At 40.2% G+C, this 20,851-nt stretch overlaps 2 protein-coding genes across 3 annotated transcripts; both read right to left on the minus strand.

Annotated features, from left to right (window-relative positions):
• Window positions 1–258: 258 nt before the first annotated feature.
• On the minus strand, window positions 259–8,056 carry kdsr (3-ketodihydrosphingosine reductase). Its single transcript, XM_084057569.1, has 10 exons — window positions 7,632–8,056; window positions 6,732–6,821; window positions 6,301–6,357; window positions 6,117–6,182; window positions 5,933–6,028; window positions 5,088–5,279; window positions 3,980–4,063; window positions 3,807–3,890; window positions 3,593–3,694; window positions 259–3,016 (listed from the first exon to the last, which is right to left on the minus strand). The coding sequence occupies exons 1-10, from the start codon at window positions 7,818–7,820 to the stop codon at window positions 2,897–2,899; spliced, it is 1,080 nt and encodes a 359-aa protein (XP_083913695.1). The 5' UTR covers window positions 7,821–8,056; the 3' UTR covers window positions 259–2,896.
• Window positions 8,057–8,375: 319 nt separating this feature from the next.
• On the minus strand, window positions 8,376–20,490 carry vps4b (vacuolar protein sorting 4 homolog B). Of its 2 annotated transcripts, XM_084058574.1 has the most exons (13): window positions 20,331–20,490; window positions 18,098–18,209; window positions 17,537–17,637; window positions 14,538–14,649; window positions 14,045–14,195; window positions 13,038–13,096; window positions 12,780–12,899; window positions 11,900–12,056; window positions 11,660–11,808; window positions 10,622–10,703; window positions 10,319–10,538; window positions 10,062–10,202; window positions 8,376–9,967 (listed from the first exon to the last, which is right to left on the minus strand). In XM_084058574.1, the coding sequence occupies exons 1-13, from the start codon at window positions 20,349–20,351 to the stop codon at window positions 9,866–9,868; spliced, it is 1,527 nt and encodes a 508-aa protein (XP_083914700.1). In that variant the 5' UTR covers window positions 20,352–20,490; the 3' UTR covers window positions 8,376–9,865. The 2 variants fall into 2 exon arrangements, with proteins under 2 accessions (XP_083914700.1, XP_083914701.1); XM_084058575.1 differs by lacking the exons at window positions 17,537–17,637; window positions 18,098–18,209; window positions 20,331–20,490 and adding an exon at window positions 15,915–16,141.
• Between the last annotated feature and the right edge of the window lie 361 nt (window positions 20,491–20,851).

Below are 20,851 nucleotides of genomic sequence, written 5' to 3' on the forward strand. Positions count from 1 at the left end.
AAAATCCTGTTAGGGTTGGTCAGTGTACCTGCCGGGGATATGGGGGGCTTTTACAAGTCTGTGCCAGGGGCCCATTGTCTCGTAATCCACCTATATGGCTACATCCGATATAACCTACATTACTTCAAAGGAAGTGGTGACTATATTATACTTACAATAGTGCAACAGTAAATTTTAAATTGTACACCACTACAGAATAAATAAACAAGGCAGGAGGCACAGCGACAACAACAAAATGTCATCACTTTTTTGTTCTCTCCACAGGTATTTATTTCATTTATCATGTAAGAAAATAAGACAAAGAAACGTTCCACTTCTCACATTTTCTTTCAATGGCACACAAGGTGAAATTCTAACAAGTTTGGCAAAGAAAGACAGCAAAAAAACAACAATCAAAGAAGAACATGGAAACATAAGCAGATTGCTTTAAGACTTCCATATTCATTACTTATAAACTCTATTGTAGTCTCATTTAAATATCTGTTGACACCAAAAATGGAAAGGGGGAATGTTAGCATGAGCATCATAAAAAATAAAATAAATCATAAATCTCAGTTGTATGTTTTAACAATGAAATAGGCTTGATTTGCATAGCTTAAAAGTGTTAAAACAAATCTGCTTTTCCATGAGCTACATGTCCTATCAACTACGTGTTGCTACCTCAAGGTCAGAGAGTGATTCTGAAAGCAATAGTATACATAAACGAAAAGCTACTGAGTGCAGGACCGTAAGCCTTTAACCAATGTCAAATGAGAACATCATCACAAATGAGTCATCCATTCTCACTTTCATATCTTGGATTTGAGTAAGGCCTTTGTCAAAACTGGAATTGACAATTCACAAAACAGTTGGCATTTTACATTTATTTCAGATAAAATTAACTGGTAGCCCGGAAGTGGGGCCACATTATTCTGTGGACAGATCCATTCTTTTAGCAATAGCTTCATCAGTAGTTACTTCTTAAGGCTTAGAATGGGTCCCCACAATGGTAGTGCTCCACTGCATTAACAAGCTAGTTCTAAGTTAAACTGAGCAGCGACATCAAAATAAATCTCAAATAGTTGCATTACGTCTAGAGAAATTGTCTTAATACATTTTGGCATTCAAATATTTGTGTGTTTTAAAAAATATTCCTACTTTCTGATTTGTACATATTTGTAGTAAAGTACATTCTCCCCACATGATGGATAAAAGGAAGACTTGTATGAGACGTTAACATTGACATTTTTCTTGCTCCCTAAAAAGCAGAATGTGGAGAAATGTTACAAGGTAAATAGATATTCACAGGCTTGAGGGACATCGAGAGGGAATCGATCTCAGTAAGTATAAATGTCCACCTTTTTATAACAGGGTCACATCAAACCAAAACTCAACAATAAAGGAGCCATTCCTCCCCTGCACACAAAGATGGTCTTCCCTCTTTACATTTTGGCCTAAAAAAGAAAATCTAAATAAACACACACACAAAAAGATCTCCAACGCCCCCACGAGGCCTAAAGGGATACTGCTTGAACCAGCAAGCGTCATCCCTCATGTTGCCCTGACTAACACCACCCCATCAATACTTGGATCCTGCTTGGATCTTGACTGGAGGTGGTTAAACATGTGCAGACACATAAAAACACACACACAGTAGATACATTTCATTGTGCACTATCTTAATGAAAGCAGAGACAAAAGGCCTGGTGAATAAGCTCAAATTCAGAGGTGAAAGGTGACATCACCATTTGCTACTGAACACATTTTTTCCATCCCCATGACATCATGACTTTAACGCATGCCTTAATGCGGCCTCTTCGAAAAACTGACCAACAAACCGATATAATGAGAAATAATTTGGTATGTTATGTTTCCAAGACATCAAAATCGAATGGCTTTTCTCGCTCCCTGTGGTTGGCTCAAGTCACAGCAGACACACACACATTGACATCATCAGCCTCAGTAACACTCTCTCTCACTTGCAAATACACTCCATCAAATGCTTAAGATTATAATCTCCCAGAAGCAAAATTACTTTTGCATTAGAAAAATTTACATAAAGAATAAAAGTAAACCCATATTCACTCTCATCACTGCAATGTACTGTCAAATGACCGTTCAGCTTGACAAACACTGCAAACACAAGCAAAACATCATTTAACGTAGACAAACCATGGAAGGTAAGAACTGTGTTCAAAGTAACATAGGTTAACAAGTCAAAGGGAGGTGCTTTGCCTGCAAAGACTCACAATCACATGACAAAATGGTACAGAAGACATTCTCACTTATTTGGTGAGAAAAGTATAGGGTGAATAAGGTGAAGCTTGCTGTGTGGTGCTTGCAATGGTATGACAAAAGGTAAGTGTTAGCATTCCATTTTTCCCCAGTGGGAAGGGATTTCAGGCCATATTGACACAACCAGTCAGACAGGCTATCCATTACTTTTAAGCATGTGTGCGGGTGGTGGCAGTGAGGCTTAATACATCTAGTATCAGTTGCTGACAAGGTCGACTTTAAGAACAGCTTGTGGGGTGTTTAGTCTGCCCTCATCCACTGCAGACCTCACCCCCCACCCACAAAAGAAGCAGGTGCGCACATGAAAACCAAAATGTCACTGGAATGCATTTGAGTGGTAAAAAAAAAAAAAAAAAAAAAGACTGTCAAGTTAATGGAGGAGTTACAGTACATCAATGGACAAGCAAAAAGGACCCATCTGCATTTTCTTTCATTCCATCTGTTGAGCTGATATCATTGGTAGACACCACGCCTGGCCTTAATGGCCACCCAGGGTGGCGTGCTTTAGGGAGTGGGGTGGGGGTGGATGTGTGTAGCTGGTCTCCTCCAGTGGTTATAATAGAAGGAGGGGAGACGGTGTAATGAGGTGGGGTGAGGGGTGCTTTTGCATGTGATCATAGTATTACTCCCTCTTATTGGCTGCTTTGGACTGCTCTCTCTGGATCATGCAGCGGCGCACGATGCTGTCAAAACTCCCCAGGTAGAAGAGGGCGATGGTCCGAAACAATCCCATGGTCACAATCTGCACAAGAGTTAAATCAAGGTGAGGTTTGAGGACAGAGGTCAACATCAGGATGCGCCTAGGTGCATTCAGAGTAAAATCCTCATTGTTAATTTATCAGAGTCCGACATTACCGGTTTGCAGATTGCCCGGGGCAAGTAAAGAAAATTGCATGTGATACCGATTGAGCCAGGTATTCTATGGAAAGTAATTGTCTATGTCTTACGGTTCAAAAGTTAGGCCAAAAACTTGACATTGAGAGGTGGCACTAGAGGGGTAGATGTATTGACTTCATAATTATTATGTGTGGAACAGTGGATATATCTCAGTTCTTTTCCATATTACTCACTCCATGTATTGCTATGGGAACAGCGCCCTCTGGCGCATCACGGCCATAACCACCCATTTGAGAATAATAAGAATGCCAACTATGACAAGAGGGACCTTGTACCTTTGGTATGTGGCCCCAATTAAGACAGAGGATTTTACTGTGATGGGATGATTAACTTACTGTAAATACCTGGCCTCGCTTATTAACTGTGGCCTAGAGCACCGCCTATGGGAAACCTAAAGTGACATCAAGAGTACAGTATGTACCTGTTGGAGGCCTTCAGTGATGGAAGTAACAGGTGACATTCCACATGTGAGTGCTGAAAGCATGTAGCCATCAGGGCCCACAGAGCTGTTGAAGTTGCCTTGCTGCAGGAAGAAGAAAAGAAAGAAGAATGTATCAAAACAAAAATAAGTAATTTTCTAGATTAAACTTTGAGGTGGCTGTCGGGTCAAAAGGCTGATAGATGGTGTTTCTTACCACAGCATCCCTAACGACAATCTTGGCCACTTGCTCTGGTTGACAAACCCCAGAGGTCTCAGAGATTAACCTGGTCTCTAGCGGCTGTGAGGGGAATGAAAAACAGGGTATTGATTGGTGAATTGATCAATTTGGTTAATTTTGTTCAAATGCTATTGCGTGAGAGCATTTACCTTTGTCTTGTTCTCCTCTGCGAGTCCTGGAGTATCTGTGTCAGGCGGGTAGGCCACAGTCACATAGATGTTGTATGGTTTCATCTGATCAAGAAAGAACACAGGAAGTCTTACCAAACCAACACGCTGTGGCTGTCTCCAATGGTCAACCACAACAATCAATATCTGACTCTGAATTATCAGTTGTCCTCCTCTGTGTTAACACATCGGGTGCCAAACACGGTCTGAACCGTCTGTTTACATAGTGGCGGTTCCGAAGCTTCGGTGCCGAACACGGTCTGAACCGTGATTTCAGTCTTTTTGTTTTTTTCATTTTTCTCCGCACGGGCGGGGCTAGAGCAGCTCTGGGAGCACCCATTGTAATCCTGCGAAGGAAGTGCCAGATCGCTCACCGGAAACACATTTTTTTCCCCCATCCGCTTCCTGTCTATTTCCTACTTTGAAACGCCTATATCTCCGAATCTGTTTCCTGTGGGGAAAAACGGTCATGCGCGACGCGCGATCCCCTCCCGTTGTAACCCGCGAGGGGAATGTTATGGTTCCAGGCAGTAGCCAGGCTCATGGCAGAACATGAATCGATGCTTTTTTTTGCGTGGATTTGCTTGTAACGCACGCGGAAACGTTAAACAGCAAAGCGCAGTCAATGGGGAGAATGCTGGCACCCACGGTAAGTTGTTGTGAAAAAATGCTGGCATCCGATGTGTTAATATAACTGTGTTAACATTTACCCAAATGTACCCATCCTCTCAAAGTTAAATTAACACTAGGATTTTGCAGTGCAGATATTTGGGAAGTGTAATAAAAAAATAAAATCTCATGAGGCAAGTATATTATAATTCACTGTGTGTCTTCAGATAAACCACTTGAACCCCCAGCATGCCTATTCTGGGGGGATCATTCGCCAAAAATAGTAGATCAACAAGCTCACAACGCGTCGCAATGCCACACATTGTAAGCTTGTAGATGGGTTATTATTGGTGAAGAGATTTGGTGTAGACAGAAAGAAAGGGTCCAAGTACAGTTTTACTAAGAATAGAGGGTTTAAGTTTAACGCTACAGTCTGTGTGCTCGTTGGCTGTCCAATAGGACTTTCCCTGGGAAGACTCACCTCCATCTGCAGTGACTCTGCCAGGCCACGGAGAGCAAACTTAGAAGGGGAGTAGGCGGTGTAGCCAAACAGGCCAATCTGGCCTGCCTGTGAGGACACGAACATAATGCGTCCCATCCGGCGTTCCTTCATGGTGGTTATAACGGCCCGCGTTGGGTACACGCTGCCGAGGTAGTTCACCTCCATCATACTCTGTAGGAAACAATGCCATGCCAAAGAAACCCCGTTAGGCACACCCATACACTGGGGCAGTTTGGCGTGGCTATTGTGGACACGCATAACAGACTCAAGACTCTTTCCATGATTATACTTTCCACTGTGAAAGCCTATCTGTGAAGCTGTTTGGATGGGAATAAAACATGCATAAGGTGCATATTTAAGTTGCTACTGAATCCTTGGTTTCAGCTTGCCATAGAAATAAAACGGTCTGAATTTTGAACAAGCAATCTTGCATGACTAGGTGAACATGTGTTCTGTTATGGCTTTTATTTTAAGGTGTATGTCCTTACACATGCGCTCTTTATCATCAAGCATCTAAGAGTGTGAAATGAGCCTAACTACCCAAAATGTACAATTGTACCTGTTATATACAACAATCATAATGAAGTGGCAACATTCACAACTCCCCTGGACCTCATGAAAGAGTAAACCAATCCGTAGTAGCAAAACATGTCCATTTGGAAGGGAAGAAAGAAAATGATGAAAATAGAATATGAAGTTATGACATTACCTCTCAGATCCTAATCCGAGTTGTAAATATATTTAACAAACCTTTCATAGGATTGCTGAGAGTAATGATATGAAACAAGTTAATTATGGGACCTAGTTGTCATCACTTAGCCTACTTTGAAGCGCTCCACCTCCACTTCATCAAACTTTGCAGAAATGGATGATCCTGCACAGCATACCAGCATATCCACAGGTCCCAGTTTCTCTTGAGCCTACGTGACACAAAAAGGTGACTTTAGCATTACAACCTTGTTGTATAAAATTAGAGAAGGTCCAGTGTGATTAAGTGAGTTAATGTACCTGTTTTATCACACTCTCCACTTGACTATACTCCTTGGAAACATCCACAGATATGCAGAGCACCACCTGATTATAGGAGATGGTAAAAGATCTTATGCAATCTTATGCAAAAATATAAGGGTATGCGCTATATTGTTAGAAACACGATCGAGTTGGTATACATACAGTACAAAAAGAAACCTACCTGTTTGTCATTTATAGCACATTTCTCCACCTCCTTCTTAGCTTGAACTAATTTGGTCTGAGGAAAAAGTGGTATGATGTTAAAGCTATGATACAAGTCTGTGCATATGGGTATATTACACTTTAACACTTTTTCACCATATCACCACCCAGAGCCAATGTAGCAGCATATTTATTACAGTGCTGCTTCTACTACTCCTTAAAAGCACAAACACATTTAATTTGTTTTGCAGCATGTATAAATGCGTAATTTAAAAAAATATGGATAATCCATGGAATATTATCCATTCTTAAAAAGTGTACAGTTGATACCATTTTGCCATGTTTGGCAACAAATAAGTTGGCTTGGCTCTTGGTAGAGACAGGTTAGGACTAGACTATACTGTTGCACAAAGGGTATGAATGGCAGGTTATTGTAGGATTTCTGCTGACCTCGTCCCGTGCCACCAAAGTGATGAAAGCTCCTTGCTTGTAGCACTCCATGGCAATGCACTTTCCTATCCCACTGGATCCACCAGTCACCTGCAGACGGAAACAAACTACTAGCAAGGCACTCTACTTAAAAGGTGCCTTTAAAGTTTAACAGTGGTGTAAAGTAACTAAGTAGATTTACTCAAGTACTGTACTTAAGTACAATGTTGAGGTACTTTACTTGTCAACAAATGTCAATACTTTTACTTTTACTCCACTACATCTCAGAGGCAAATATTGTACTTTTACTCCACTACATTTGAAAACTTTGTAGATTTTTTATTTTTTTTATTTTTATTACAAAACATACATTTACCACTTCAGCCCTATTTAAACTTTGGCTATTTGAAAATAGCATATCTACAAGCTCACAATGCAACGCGTTGTGAGCTTGTAGATCTGCTATTTTCAAAAGATTTGTATACATTTAAAAACTTGAAATGGGACATTCTGCATAATGAGTACTTTCTACTTTCAGTACATTTTGATACCAGTACTTTTACTTACATTTAGAATTCCGGACTTTTACTTGTAACAATATTTCTACATTGCAGTATTGATACTTTTACTTAAGTAAAAAATGTGAGTACTTTTTCCACCACTGCCAATATTACATGCAAATATGATCCTAGTTTTGAAACGACTTCCATTCATTGGTGTGGGCGTGTCATCCTGTTGACAGCCAGTCGTTATAAATTAGTGTAACGTGATCACTCGGGCAAACAAAGAGAGTAAGAAACCGTTGTAATTTAACACATAATTTGACTTTAAACGCTTGAGAAGACGTTGTTTTACAAAACGATGAATATTAAACCAGCGTCAGGTGGATATTATTAACGTCCCACTGTGTTGTGCACTTACCACGACATGGGCCCCGTTGAGTTTCAGAGGTTTGGGACTAATGAGAGGTGATATCATGTACAACAATAACACAAAGGCAACGATGAACGCAGCGACGACCAGGAGCATAATGAATGGCAGAAGAAGCCACCAGGAATTGATGAAAAGCCAATCGGTGATCGTTGAACTCAAGCCTTCCTCAGAGGACATGGGTGGATCTGTCAGTCGTTAGCTTATTTGCTAACTAGCGAGCTAGCTTCTGGATAACGAATAGCGGCGGTACAAAAGAAAGGGGAGGCGAAAAAAACACTTTGGAGGTGGAGTTGGGTTTTTTCTAGCAGGATTCGCCAGTCAGCCAGAGAACGAACACTGGAGATAAAATTACCTCACTGGACCTTGCCTCTCTACGACAAAGCGCACTCAAACCAAAACAAATCGAACTGTGAACTTTGAACGTCTGTTCCACGGCCGCTAGATCATTCGGTACATGTAGTCCTCGGTATAACAATTCGGCAGCATATTACCCTGACTCCAGTGTAGATAGACTACAACTCCCTAAATGCTTCAGCTTCCTCATTCCTGGGTAAAACCCTTATGTTGTACAGCACACACGCCACAGACAGAAAACAGAAGCAAACAAACATTTTAGCTGATTAAACCCACATTTAAATCACCACCCTTCTCACTCATATCTAAATTTCCCATTATATTAATTTGTAATGAAAATGCTCCGGTTATGTTGTTGGAACAAAAATACAGCAAATGCTTCTTGTGACTTACTTTATTTACATACATGAAAAGATTCTTATATGGCCTCTTCATAAAGAAAAGGGCAAATAGTTGTAGTAGTATAGAGCCATCTCCAAAGGCATTTTAAAGTAAAATGAGAGATCTTCCCTATCAACATGTTTAAAGACAGTCTTGTATTCTGAACGCCATAAGAACATAAGAGTACAGATGAATACAATGTCTAAATGAGAGTTTACATGAAATGTGTAAATTGATATACATTTCTTTTCAGTGGTGGCAAAGCACCCCTTACATAGCAATGACTTCCAATTAAAGAAAAAAAGAGAAAGAAATCCTGCAACTTGTTTAGAAGGCACATGGTTCACACTGCCACTTATAATGGCTACATATTAAAGATGAATCATGCTTGGAGCTGTATTTCAGTGATGTAAAGTGTAACAGATAGTGATCTCTCTACCCATGTCAGAAGAGTCAGAATTCAACACCTGAGCCATGTCTCTTCAAAAACCAACACTGATGCTGTGGCTATGTCAACAATAAGGCATTGCTTCTTTCAGGTTGTGTGAAGGATATTCTGTATTGCCTTGTAAGGAAATGTGATCATAGAAAGACGTAGGCTCCGCTGTGGAAAGACTTAATGATTTGAGGAGTTGAAATGAGAGACTACTTCGAGTCCTTTCCAACTGTAAAATAATAGTGGTCTGGCACCTTTGGTGATCCATCCTCGTTCCTTCTTGGATTTGTCCAAAAAAACGGAAGAAAAAGATCAAAATTTGCCAGATGCAGCTACTGCCCTGAATGCGAGTCACTTTCTCAACCCCGTAACACATCCACCACCTTGTGACTAAAACGCCTATGTTGCATGCATTGTTAGCTCTCCCCAGCTCAACAGTAATACAGGTTTATAGAGTATTTAAAATAAATCTTCTTTCATTGATACAAAATACAGGTGCAATAAAGACATCCTCTCAACTAGAGAGATGTGGCATGACGGAAATTTGACAGACAGGGAGTTAAATTTCTATTTACGATGGTAGGTAAATTAGGCGTGAACATAGGCGATGGGATAATCCTGATGTGAAATAACGTATGCCTCATATATCCAGATTAATTGAATAGTTTGATTTACATCAATGTGTATATTTCTCATCAGAAGTGTCCCAAGTTGCTTGGGAATTTTGCACAGCTATACATTTAGACCTTAGTGCATAATACAAGTAACCAAAATAATCCATTCTAAGTAGCAATCAATCCACATTTTAACAGTTCAACTGCAGAAATGCTGCAGAGAAACCCCTGAACAACAGAGGATATCCAAGAAAACAATGTAGTATTCCATCCCTTGTGTTGTGTGGCCAACACAACTTAATATAGCAGTCTTGTGATATACGAATAGAGCCCTAGGACTGGTGGAGGGTTAGAGGGAGAGAAAAGGAGAATGATAGGAAGGAGAAAAAGAACATCACTATTCCATTGCTTTGGTTTGCTTTGGCTCGAACATCCCATTAACCTTCCTGACCAAAGTCCTCTGTGAATTTTTTCAGTTTTTCCAGATCTTGTTCATTAACTGTCGGCTTTGTGTTGGTCAGGGACCTCAGCATGTCGGACTGCAAAGTAATGAACAGGCACACATTACAAGATATTCAATAATGGTTTCTCATGCACTTGGTGTGTAGAAGGCCAGCATTTCAGTACTCTTACCATGGAAACAACAGGTTCCAGTAGCTTCTCGCTAGGAACATCCATCCATGTCATCTCAATAGCACTGGGATCGCCAGGTGAGCACGGGGTCAAGAGGTCATCTACAAGAACATTGGGGTCATCTCTTGACGGCCCTCGTACCTTGGAAACCACAATTAATTAATTAAAACTTAAGTGTGGAGCGAGATCGCAAGTGGCAGCAACTACTCAATGGTCTACTGAAGCATAATCTAGCATGCGGCTGTATGGAGACCTACCCGTTTAAAGTGGGTAGCTGACTGGACCTTCCTGACAGGTTGCATGAGTGCATCTCTGACAATGATGCTGACATCTGCTCCCGAGTATCCGCCTGTCTTCTTTCCCAGCGTAACAAAGTCGGTTTCAGCGAGGCAGGTCGGGGTGGCGCCCAGGTGGAGTTTGAACATGAAGGTGCGGGCATGCTCTTCTGGCAGAGGGATGTAGATCCTCTTCTCAAATCTGACATGGTATTATAGGTGTTCAGTGAGTACAGAGGAGCAACAGCCTGGTCGCTAATATGTTTGGCAGATGACAGAAATTACCTTCTTCTGATGGCAGAGTCCAAAGTCCATGGGATGTTGGTCGCTCCAAGTACCAGGACTCCCTCATTGTCGTTCCCCACTCCTACAGAGAACAATGTCAGTGTCAGGTATACAGACTCATGCACAGGGGGCTTCAGTCACATCAGTGTTTTGAAGAGTTAAACACTTGAGTCTCGAGTCAACCCCTGTTCAGTATGTACTGTATAAACTGGTCATTACAGAATTTAGTTACAGGTTGCATTGGATTTTGCATAAGCTCTGCAGCAAACAACGGCTTATGATATTTTACATAAATCAAAAACCCTATGGAAAAAAGCTAAACATTAAAAATCAGGCATTGCTAACTCAGTTTTTAGTACTACAACCCTGTAACACTAAGTTGTACAACAGAAAATACTAATGAAACATCCACATCACATGGATAGTGAGAGATTAAGTGCACATCACCTTTGTATTCTGCCTGTTTAGCATTGGAGATACATTATCTTAATACTTAAAACAACATAAAATGCCATTTTTCCCCAAGGCACCTTTAGTGTGAAAATGCAGTAGCAAAATCAGCTTCCTCCGGCTTCAATGTGAATGTCCTTATCAATTCAATGCTCGTCATTCCATTGAATGCTGATGTTTTGTACTGATAATTCAGGCATTCATTCAAAGAGGAAGTTCACAGAAGAGATCCGCTTTTGATAAGAAGCTCAGTTAAAAGCATTGTGCTCCCCGAATCACAGAGAATGTATAATCTTTGAAAATGTAAGGGAGTAGATAAACAGCAGAGATATTTGACATTTTCAGGCCGATTTGAGGAATGAAAATCTAGTAACACTGATCAGAGCACACCGTGCGAAGCTTGGCCAATCAAATTCGAATGCTACGTTTGTACGCGAATTTGGCCAATCACATCTGGATGTTACGTTTGTGACCCCCCTCACCCTCCACCCACCCATAAGCCAATTTTAATATAAGATAGAGAGATTGCTCTGTGATCAGTAATCCAGTCATCTACAGGGGGGTTCAGGAGCTCATCTGTGGACTCACCCTGCATCTGAACCAGGAACTCAGTCTTGATGCGCCGAGCTGCCTCACTCTCATTCTCACTCCTTGAACCGCAGAGGGAGTCAATCTCATCAATGAATATGATGGAGGGTTTGTGCTCCCTCGCCAGGGTGAAGAGATTCTTCACAAGCCTGTTGAGCAGAAAGGAAGCATTAAAGAAATTAAACAACCAAACGCTGGTGTTGCCACTGCCCGTGCCCCAGAGTACCAAGACACACTCACTTTTCGCTCTCTCCCAGCCACTTGGAGACGAGGTCAGAAGAAGAGATGGAGAAAAAGGTAGAGTTGTTGGCCTCTGTGGCCACAGCTTTGGCAAGATAGGATTTTCCTGTACCCGGAGGTCCAAATAGAAGGATCCCTCTCCATGGTGTTCTCTTACCTATTAGACAGCAGAACCCCACATATCTTTATTACCTGGTTATAGCGTTTAAACCAAAACAATCAAAACCCTCCACACAATACTTTCCCACAAAATCGGCACACGTTTTATGAGGTGTTGAAAGATTAAGATGTTTTTTTGCAGCACTGGAAATCGGACAAACATGCAACGCAATTGGTCACTGTAAACTAGCTCAAAGTTATAAAAAACGTAGTCTCTGCATACAGGTTTATTGGTGCTGAGTCATACACACTCCCTCCATAGAAATTTAATGATCTGATGTATTGTTCAGTGTTTTGAAGCTGATCACCGCAAACAGTCTACTCTGCACACAAGGTAGCATGCCGTAGCGCAGCGCTGAGGGTGACTGTGAATGACAGATGATTATAGAAGCCCAGTGCTACGCCACTGACGCTTTCAAGGGGGGGGGGGGCAATTACATTGATTAGCCCATTGAGCTAATGTAATTGACAGAAATGCAGTCAAGACTTAAAAGATCATTTATCGGGTCCACATAAATTACATAACAAACATAAAGATAAAAATGAATTATTTAAGTGAAGAGTACGGTCTAAACCTGGTCTAAATGAAACGTGGGTGACTTTTATTGTAATTTGGGCCTATATAAAATACAATGAACTGGGGGGGTTCCCCTTGAAACACTTAATATATGGTCATAAATGGGAAGCGCATATATCCATCTAATAAATAATATTTAATTACCTGTGAATAGGTGTGGGAATTTGATGGGTAGAATGACAGCTTCTTTCAGGGCTTCTTTGGCTCCCTCTAACCCAGCAACATCACTCCACTGAATGTTTGGCTTTTCCATTACAATTGCACCTAGGGAAACCAAATTATTGAATTGAGAAATCTATATATTAGCGATATAATTATGAGAGCTGCATTGTAACATTCATTGATTAAAAACAATGTGACAGAAAGCGTCGTATTCTGATTGGCCAATGTCAGATATCTAACCTGAGAGTTGATTCTGGAACTTCTTTTTCTCTGGATCATCTCCTTCATCACTATCATTCCTGATAACACAGGCAGAGAAAAAGAGTGATGAACACACAAACATATCACAAACAACACAATTGACCACTATTACAAGGGAGGCACCGTATCAAGTGGACCTTGAAACAGTAATCCATGCACTCATTTCTACACCGTACGATTGGATCCTTGTAATTCCCTGTGTTTGGGGCTCAGGCCAAAAGGTCTCCAGCTTGTTCAAAACTCGGCTGCAAGAAACATCACACTGGCAATCTGTTAAGTATAGAATTCATTTAGACTTTTAAAGCCCTACATGACCTTGCCCCTACTATTTGTCTAGCCACTACCTGTGCTACTCAGGTAGGACCCTCCTAAATGTTCCCTCAGCCTGCCTAAATTACAAAAGGTAACCATCAGTTTTCTGTAAGAGCCCTGCAGCAGTGGAACTCCCTACCTGAAGAATGTGGGTTGGCAAAAAAAACCTACACGTAATAGTAAATCTGTTGTTTCTATTCCTCTTTTATAACTTATATCACTTTTATTATTAGACTTTGGTTTTGCCTATTTTGTAAGGCACACCTAGTAACTGTGTGTGTGTGTGTGTGTGTGTGTGTGTGTGTGTGTGTGTGTATATACTGTATATATACACACACACACACACACACACACACATGTTTGTATGTGTGTGTGTGTGTGTGTGTGTGTGTGTGTGTGTGTGTGTGTGTGTGTGTGTGTGTGTGTGTGTATATATATATATATATATATATATATATATATATATATATATATATATATATATATATATATATATATATATATATATATATATATATATATATATATATATATATACATATACACATACACACACACACACACATCAATCTATTTAAGTCAGTGCCAACTTAACAGACTTGATTCATCACATTCCAGCCCTGAAAGGCCAACATGTCAGCAGGTGGAATCCATGGCCCCACCCATAAACACACCCTTTGTCTTCAGAACCAGACTCTTTCACTGGCTTGGCAGGCGGAGCTTTCTCCTTCTTCCTCAGGTACTCCTTCAGCTTTTCTGCTCGGTCCAGGTACTCTGCGCATTTTGCCCGGATGCTCTGCTTAGCTTTGTCACCCTGGGCTTCGTCTAAAAAAGAACATACAAGAATTAAAGGACCAGCACTAAACTTGTTTCAGGAGGCCTAGCATTGAACACTTATCAAGCCTCCACTTGATTTCAGGTCATTTTTACGTTCCTAATAACATTAATATTAACAGTAAATAAGCCATTTATGTCTATACAAATATGTATTATTTATATCGTACACCTATGACAATATCAAAACACGGGGTCCAAAATGACCCATCACTACCTTGAAGAGGAATGACATAATTAAAATAAGATTCTGCATCAGATTAGGATAGACAAATATCAAGCGGCACATGAGGAAATGGTTAATTAAATGCAAATGTTCCACATTCCACTTACATTTTACCACATGGAGGAAGTACTGAACAGCATGTTGGTACAGACGCAAAGCCTCCTCATAATTCTGAGCTTTATCCTCTTGCGCTGCCTTGCTGGCAAGATCAATGGCTTTCTGAAAGACAAGAGATGGAAGATAACAATGCCAATCACAGAAAAACAACATACCTAAAAGTAACGGAGAGCTATAAAATAAGCACAATTACTATCTAGCGACAGCCTCTAAATTATGGGGGTGGCAAAACAGACATCCACCTGTCTGTATAGTATACAAAAATACATTTAAAGGTAGGGTAAGTGATATTTTTGGTATTTTTGTTGTATTTTGTTAAAAGGTTAAAGTACTATATTCTGATAATAATCATTGCTACAGAGTGTTTGTTCGGTCACAGGGGTCTCTCCAGCTCCTTAGTAAACAGAATATAAATACATTTTCAGGTAGGTGACAACAGTTAAGCCAATCAGGAGAGAGCACTGAAAATGCATTTTCCGTCTCCTTTTACTGAACAAACACTCCATAGCAATGAGTACTATGAGAATATAGAGCTATTTAACACTTATTTTAACAAAAGTAAATCACCTACCCTACCTTTAAATATACAGACACAAAAGGCTGAGGGCAATATCAGTATGACAAATTATCAAATGATCATTGCTGCAAAAATATTATGGGCATATAATCATGTTTTTTTTTAAATAGATCAAATTCTCAGCTGTGTAGCATTATTAGATTGGTTCAGATATTGGACTTAGACTGAACAGTTTCACTTCCTGAAGGTTTAACAATTACTATTGGCTGTGGATGGGGCTCAGCAGGTACATCACCATAGAGTGACAATAATATGTAGCCTACAAAAATATAGGTTTCTGTTTAATCCAACGATCCAAGTATACTTGAATACTTGGATTAAACTGAAACCTATATTATATATATATATTATAACTAGTTACCCGATTGCTTGGCTAATCAGATGGATTTTATGCTAACTGGTAACTTGAATATCTAGCCATTAAAAGTGAAACACTTTGATGATGACACACCATCAAACAGTGTACTTGTTCCTTGCATCAATACACAAATAAAGACGAGGCACGACACAAATGGTAGACAACTTTATTTGGCCAGAGTTGACGTGTAGCTAAATTTGCTGCTAACTAACATTAGCTTAGCCTGATCCATGCTAAATTGGTAGATTCTCTATAAAGTTAAAACCCCGCACTAGCACAATGTCCGACCGAGTGCTCAAGGACACTCAAGCCGGGGAAAGGAGGCTCGTTCTTCGGTAACCAGGGAGTGTTTTCCACGTCCTGCTTTGTTTGTTTGTGTTGTTTAGCTCGTTTAGCTGTGTTAGCTAGCGATGTGTTAGCTCTCCAACTTACCTGCAAGTTGTTGTTGGCAGCCATAAGGGCTGATTCTGTGTCAAAGCGGTCGAAAAAACGAACCAAAACACGGCAACAAAACCAACGATGTCCAAATCTGGTTGTTTATTAACACACCAAGAATAAAAACGACGGCTAATAATAATTGTGGTCGTCTTGTTTTTGTGTCGTCAAATCAACACCGAAGCAGCTGCAAACTTCCGCATTGAAAACAAGTCCAGAGACCCGAGTTGGTTTCTCTCTCTCACGCACGCGTGCACGCTATGTCATTGCGTCACGACGCACCCACATGAGAGCTGAAAGGTTAGGACCTGTCACACGGCCTGTCACAATTATTAGTACATCATTGTATAATCGCAATTATTTTTGCACAATCGGCAAAATCGTTTCCATGTTGAAAAATACATTTCTAAATATATAAAAAAGAACAGCTACAAGCTTATGTTTAAAGAATTTTGAAGTATAAAATAATTAAATGTCAAGTTAAATATTCAAGTAATTTATCATATCTGGCCTGTGCAATGTTTGATTATGAAGCCTAAAAGCCACAGAAATGTAATTTTTCATATTCATGAAATTCATATGCTCCAGTTTTCAACGACAGAAACACAATAAAATCGTTAATCACAATTATTTGTATGACAATTAATCGTCAACTTAAATCTTCTAATCTAAACTGCAATAATATTTTACTGACATTGGAAATGCTCGTACTTGGGTATAAGAAGACAAGGGAGTGTCAACAAAACACTTAATACTGCTGCTACTGACTGAGAGAATTATTAGGCCTACTACATAATGGCCCGCATTCAAAGCAAACTAATGACAACACTGTAGTAGCTAATATCTATATGAAATGTAAGCATATCACCTAAACATTTTTATGTTTGAATTAAAGGACCACATCACCCATTTTAAACTTATCTTCATACTCATGCTCATTATACTATGGTACAATTTTCGTGTACTCTGTGTCTAAGAGGAGGGCTGTGGACAGTTAAGAAACCAGTGACATGTTTGGTCATTTCAAACAAGAATTATTTGATTTCATGTTTCATTAATGCAAGAACAATGGCTTCTATTACAGCATGCCAACTTTCCAGGAAGAGAAAGTCTGCGGTTTGGATTCCCCATCGATGATGTCACTGTTAGGGGGTTTCTGAACTGTCCAGAGCCCTCCTGAGACACAGACCAAGTATATTATACAGTATATATATTTTTTCCCATAATAATCCCATAATGAGCATTAGTGAGGACCAAATATATGAAGATATTGGTGTAGTGTTCCTGTAAGTAAATCATTATTCAAGTAATTAATAATTAATTCAAGAATAAGTCTGAGAATTAACCAAAACAAAACTGCACCCTTATATTGACAGTAAATCTCTTACAGCTGGCAACTTTGGAAAAACTCTTGGTCTTGGACCAAGTGGACTCGAGTAAAATTGCAGGTTTAGACCAATACCATCAAAATGTGGTCTTGAAATCAGACTCAAGATCGAGAGCTCTTGAGTACTACAGCACTAAAAAATACAATTGAAGAAAAAGCTAATATGAGTTAGATCTGTGAAATGCTTTATATTCCATTCCCTTGATTATAAATGTGAAAATTGCGCAGTAACCTCTTTATTCTCTAGGTACTTCTGTAGTTCTTCCACTCTGTCCAGGTACTGTTTACATTTATCCCGTATCTTCTGGTTGCCTTCTTTACCCTGGGGTTCACCTGATGGGGAGGGAGAGGATTTTTCTATCAGGGACTGTTGCTGTTTGTTGATGTTGAAAGATGTGCTATGCAGTTGAGTTCAATATGATACACATGCACACACACAGACTAAATGTAACTATCTTTAGATCTTATAACCTGGTATTCCAATCCTTTATAAAACCGCTATTTTCTGTTAGTGTTCTGTATATACAACACCAAGTACTAACTCAGTCATAATTGATGTATTAGTATATTAGGTATTAGGCTACAGAGTTGGAAAAATGTAGGGACAGTGAGAATACCGGTAACCATGTAACCAGCCTATCTACAAGCTCCTGCATGCGTTGTGAGCTTGTAGATAGGCTATTGTAGAGGGAAAAAGCGGTCCAAGTACAGAGCCAACTCAGGTACAGTTGACTATCTATAGAGGGTTTAAGTGGTTAAGTCAAGTTTGTAATTTTGTTCCAATTAAGCATACGTTTTACAATGTGCAGGAAGTACTTGACTGCATGTTGGTATGAGCGGATTGCCTCCTCATAGTTCCCGGCCTGGTCCTCCTGGGAAGCCTTCTGTGCTACGGCTATAGCTTTCTGGGAAGAGTAGGACATGCATTAATAATTCATTCCTATTGTCATCCCATCCCATCCCATCCAATTGAAGGCATCTTGTAATTGGTTACCACACTAAATCTAAGATTCCCAAACTTAAGGGCCGTTTACACAAAGCACTATAACAGGGTTCCCCAAATAGACGGCCCGTGGGCCAATTGCGGCCTGCGAGAGACAATTGTGCGGCCCGCACACCCCCAACTTATACATAATGCAATATCATTCAAAACAAAAGAAGGTACAGGCAGATTTGTCACATTGGTACACTGGGAGCCAAACTGCAGCCGAGTGTTCGTGGAATACATTGGAGTCAATGAGAGCCAGGTGGACCAGCTTATGAACAAACACTATTTCTGAACGACTGTGACCTTTGTAAAATACTCTGCCCAGGAAAATAAAAGAAGACATATGACACATTGTTTTCTACTGTGTTGCTTTTCGGTGTGTAACACTGTATAATTTTATTGAGGCATCTAAAGAGTACTTTTCTGAAGGAGTCAAAGTATCGCGAGACGGTCATTGACCGAGCCAGAAACGATACATGGCGCTGTTTAGATGACTCAAGTGTGCACATCAAAAAACTAAAGATTAGAAAACAACCTGTGATATGTCTTCTTTTATATTCCTGAACCGAGTAACTGACAAAGGTCCCAATCGTTCATAAATAGTGCTTGTTCACAATCTGGTCCGGGCGGCTGCCCAGCTCTCAGCCTCCAATGTATTTCACCAAACATCCGGTTCGAGTTTTGCTTCCCATGCTCGTCAATGGCGCCTGACTGGCCCGTGGACTGTCTGTACCTTTCTATCATAGCCTTGTAGTAGACCAGGAAGTTAGGAACTTTGTCACACTGGAAAAGTTTTGTCAAAAAGGAGAATAATGCATCTCTGAAAGTACAGCCCTGTCTTCCTTTGCACGTATTTAAGACGGCAGTGGTTTAAATGGCAAAAGTATGGATAATGATAATGAGGTACAACTTTTCTACACTACTACAAATTCGTGGTCTGACAGCTGCCGGTTGAAGTTTATGGAACGGAGAAAAATAGACTGTATGTAAGCAGTCTGCTCCTACAGATTTTGTCCAAAACTCACACATTGAAATCGTTACACATTATCTCTGCATGGGGTCATGTGATCAAGATTTTTCACATCCCATTCCAAGTGGCTATGACCAAAGTTTGCCTGGCCCCTGGGTAGCCAACCCGGCCTGGTGGAGACCTGTGCTCCAAGGAGCACACTTTTCTAGTTGTCTTTGTTGTACTTTGTGTGGATTTTGGCGTCCACTTAGTTAGAACGATTTTTTAGTTAAAATTACATCTTTTATAGTCATAATAACTATAGTGCTTGATGTGTGAACGGACTTTAAGTCATAGAGCCACCTAGCCTTCCCTTGGATCAAGCCTATCATAGTATTTATCGAGTCTGACTTTTACTTTCGTATCTGATATGCAAATGTCAAAATCGATAAAATACATCTAGGATAGTCTTGATCCAAGAGCCACCTCTGTTCTACTGTTATATTCTATAAATTGCATTATTCAGACATTGGCCACAGCAGGAAATCTAACCTCAGCTAAAACAAAATTAATAATACATGACCGTTAGGTCCACATTCCCAAACAAACAAACAACACTCCAAATGATTAGAATTAGGGCAGTTTTCGCGCTTGTGGCTGGTACCATACTAAATTCAAACATGGCTGTCAAAACAACATTTTCCCACTCATTTAATAACAGTGAAACACAACATGCATAGTTAAATCAGGCTTTTGGTAAGTTAGTGATAGTGACATTTGACAGAATGTGAAGAACAGTTCAGACTGTCTCTGAATGATTGTGATGGCTATTGTGTCGATTTATTGACAAATAAGACCATTCCGTCCTGTGTTAAGGATCAAGTTCAAATCACAACATTGACACATGGAATAACCACCAATAGAAAGGCGTTAAAATTAAACTAGTCTAAACTACTTTTTAGACAGCGACTAAAAACACTATGATACTCGGTTGAGCTGCTCCTTTTAGTAGCCTCTAGTCGGCTGTAAAAACACAACATAAACATGAATAAGTGCTGTTTGACAGTCAGTGGAAGTTAATCAGTGTACCTGTAGCATTGTCGGCTCCATGCCGGAGTCTCTTTTTAAGGAAGTTTACAGTCAGTTCAGTCCGAGGGTTGAAGTTTCGATCACCTATGCATCACCCAGTTCTGTTCAGTTCCTGGTTGTTGCTGCTGGCATTCCAATTACGTCTAGTCTAGTGACAGACAGTGTGACACATGCGCCTCTAGTTTCAGCTAGAAGAATGACAACAGTGTTTGGACAACAAGAACACACCATGTTGGATAACAAGAGGAAGTACTATGCATTTGCCTTCAAAATAAAAGCATTTAGCTCTTTTATAGCCATGTTTGGCTCTCTTTTGGAAAATAACATGTGTGTAATGAAGTTTTACAGACATGATGATGTTGTTTAACCACTTAAACGCCATATGGGTAACTGGAGTCCCTCAGGGCTCAATACAGGGCCGATCGACAAGCTCACAACGCGTCGCAGAGCTTGTCGATCTGCTATTTTCTGCTAAAGCTTTCCCCACAATACAGATGCTGGGGTTTAAGTGGTTAAGAATG

Source organism: Gymnoscopelus microlampas (genome assembly GCF_963454915.1).
Source record: "Gymnoscopelus microlampas genome assembly, chromosome: 5".
Lineage (NCBI taxonomy): Eukaryota > Metazoa > Chordata > Actinopteri > Myctophiformes > Myctophidae > Gymnoscopelus > Gymnoscopelus microlampas.

What these genes read in the sequence shown, in the direction of transcription:
- vps4b (XM_084058574.1), bottom strand. Translation starts at nt 20,351, where the DNA reads ATGGAGCCGACAATGCTACAG. An exon ending in TCTGGTTCTGAAGACAAAGG is followed by an intron (nt 13,097 to 14,044) that starts GTGTGTTTATGG and finishes CTGTGTTATCAG; the next exon opens with GAATGATAGTGATGAAGGAG. An exon ending in GTTCCAGAATCAACTCTCAG is followed by an intron (nt 12,900 to 13,037) that starts GTTAGATATCTG and finishes TGGTTTCCCTAG; the next exon opens with GTGCAATTGTAATGGAAAAG.
- kdsr (XM_084057569.1), bottom strand. Translation starts at nt 7,820, where the DNA reads ATGTCCTCTGAGGAAGGCTTGAGTTCAACGATCACCGATTGGCTTTTC. An exon ending in TGGAGGTGGAGCGCTTCAAA is followed by an intron (nt 5,280 to 5,932) that starts GTAGGCTAAGTG and finishes TGTTTCCTACAG; the next exon opens with AGTATGATGGAGGTGAACTA. An exon ending in CAGAGTCACTGCAGATGGAG is followed by an intron (nt 4,064 to 5,087) that starts GTGAGTCTTCCC and finishes TTTCTTGATCAG; the next exon opens with ATGAAACCATACAACATCTA.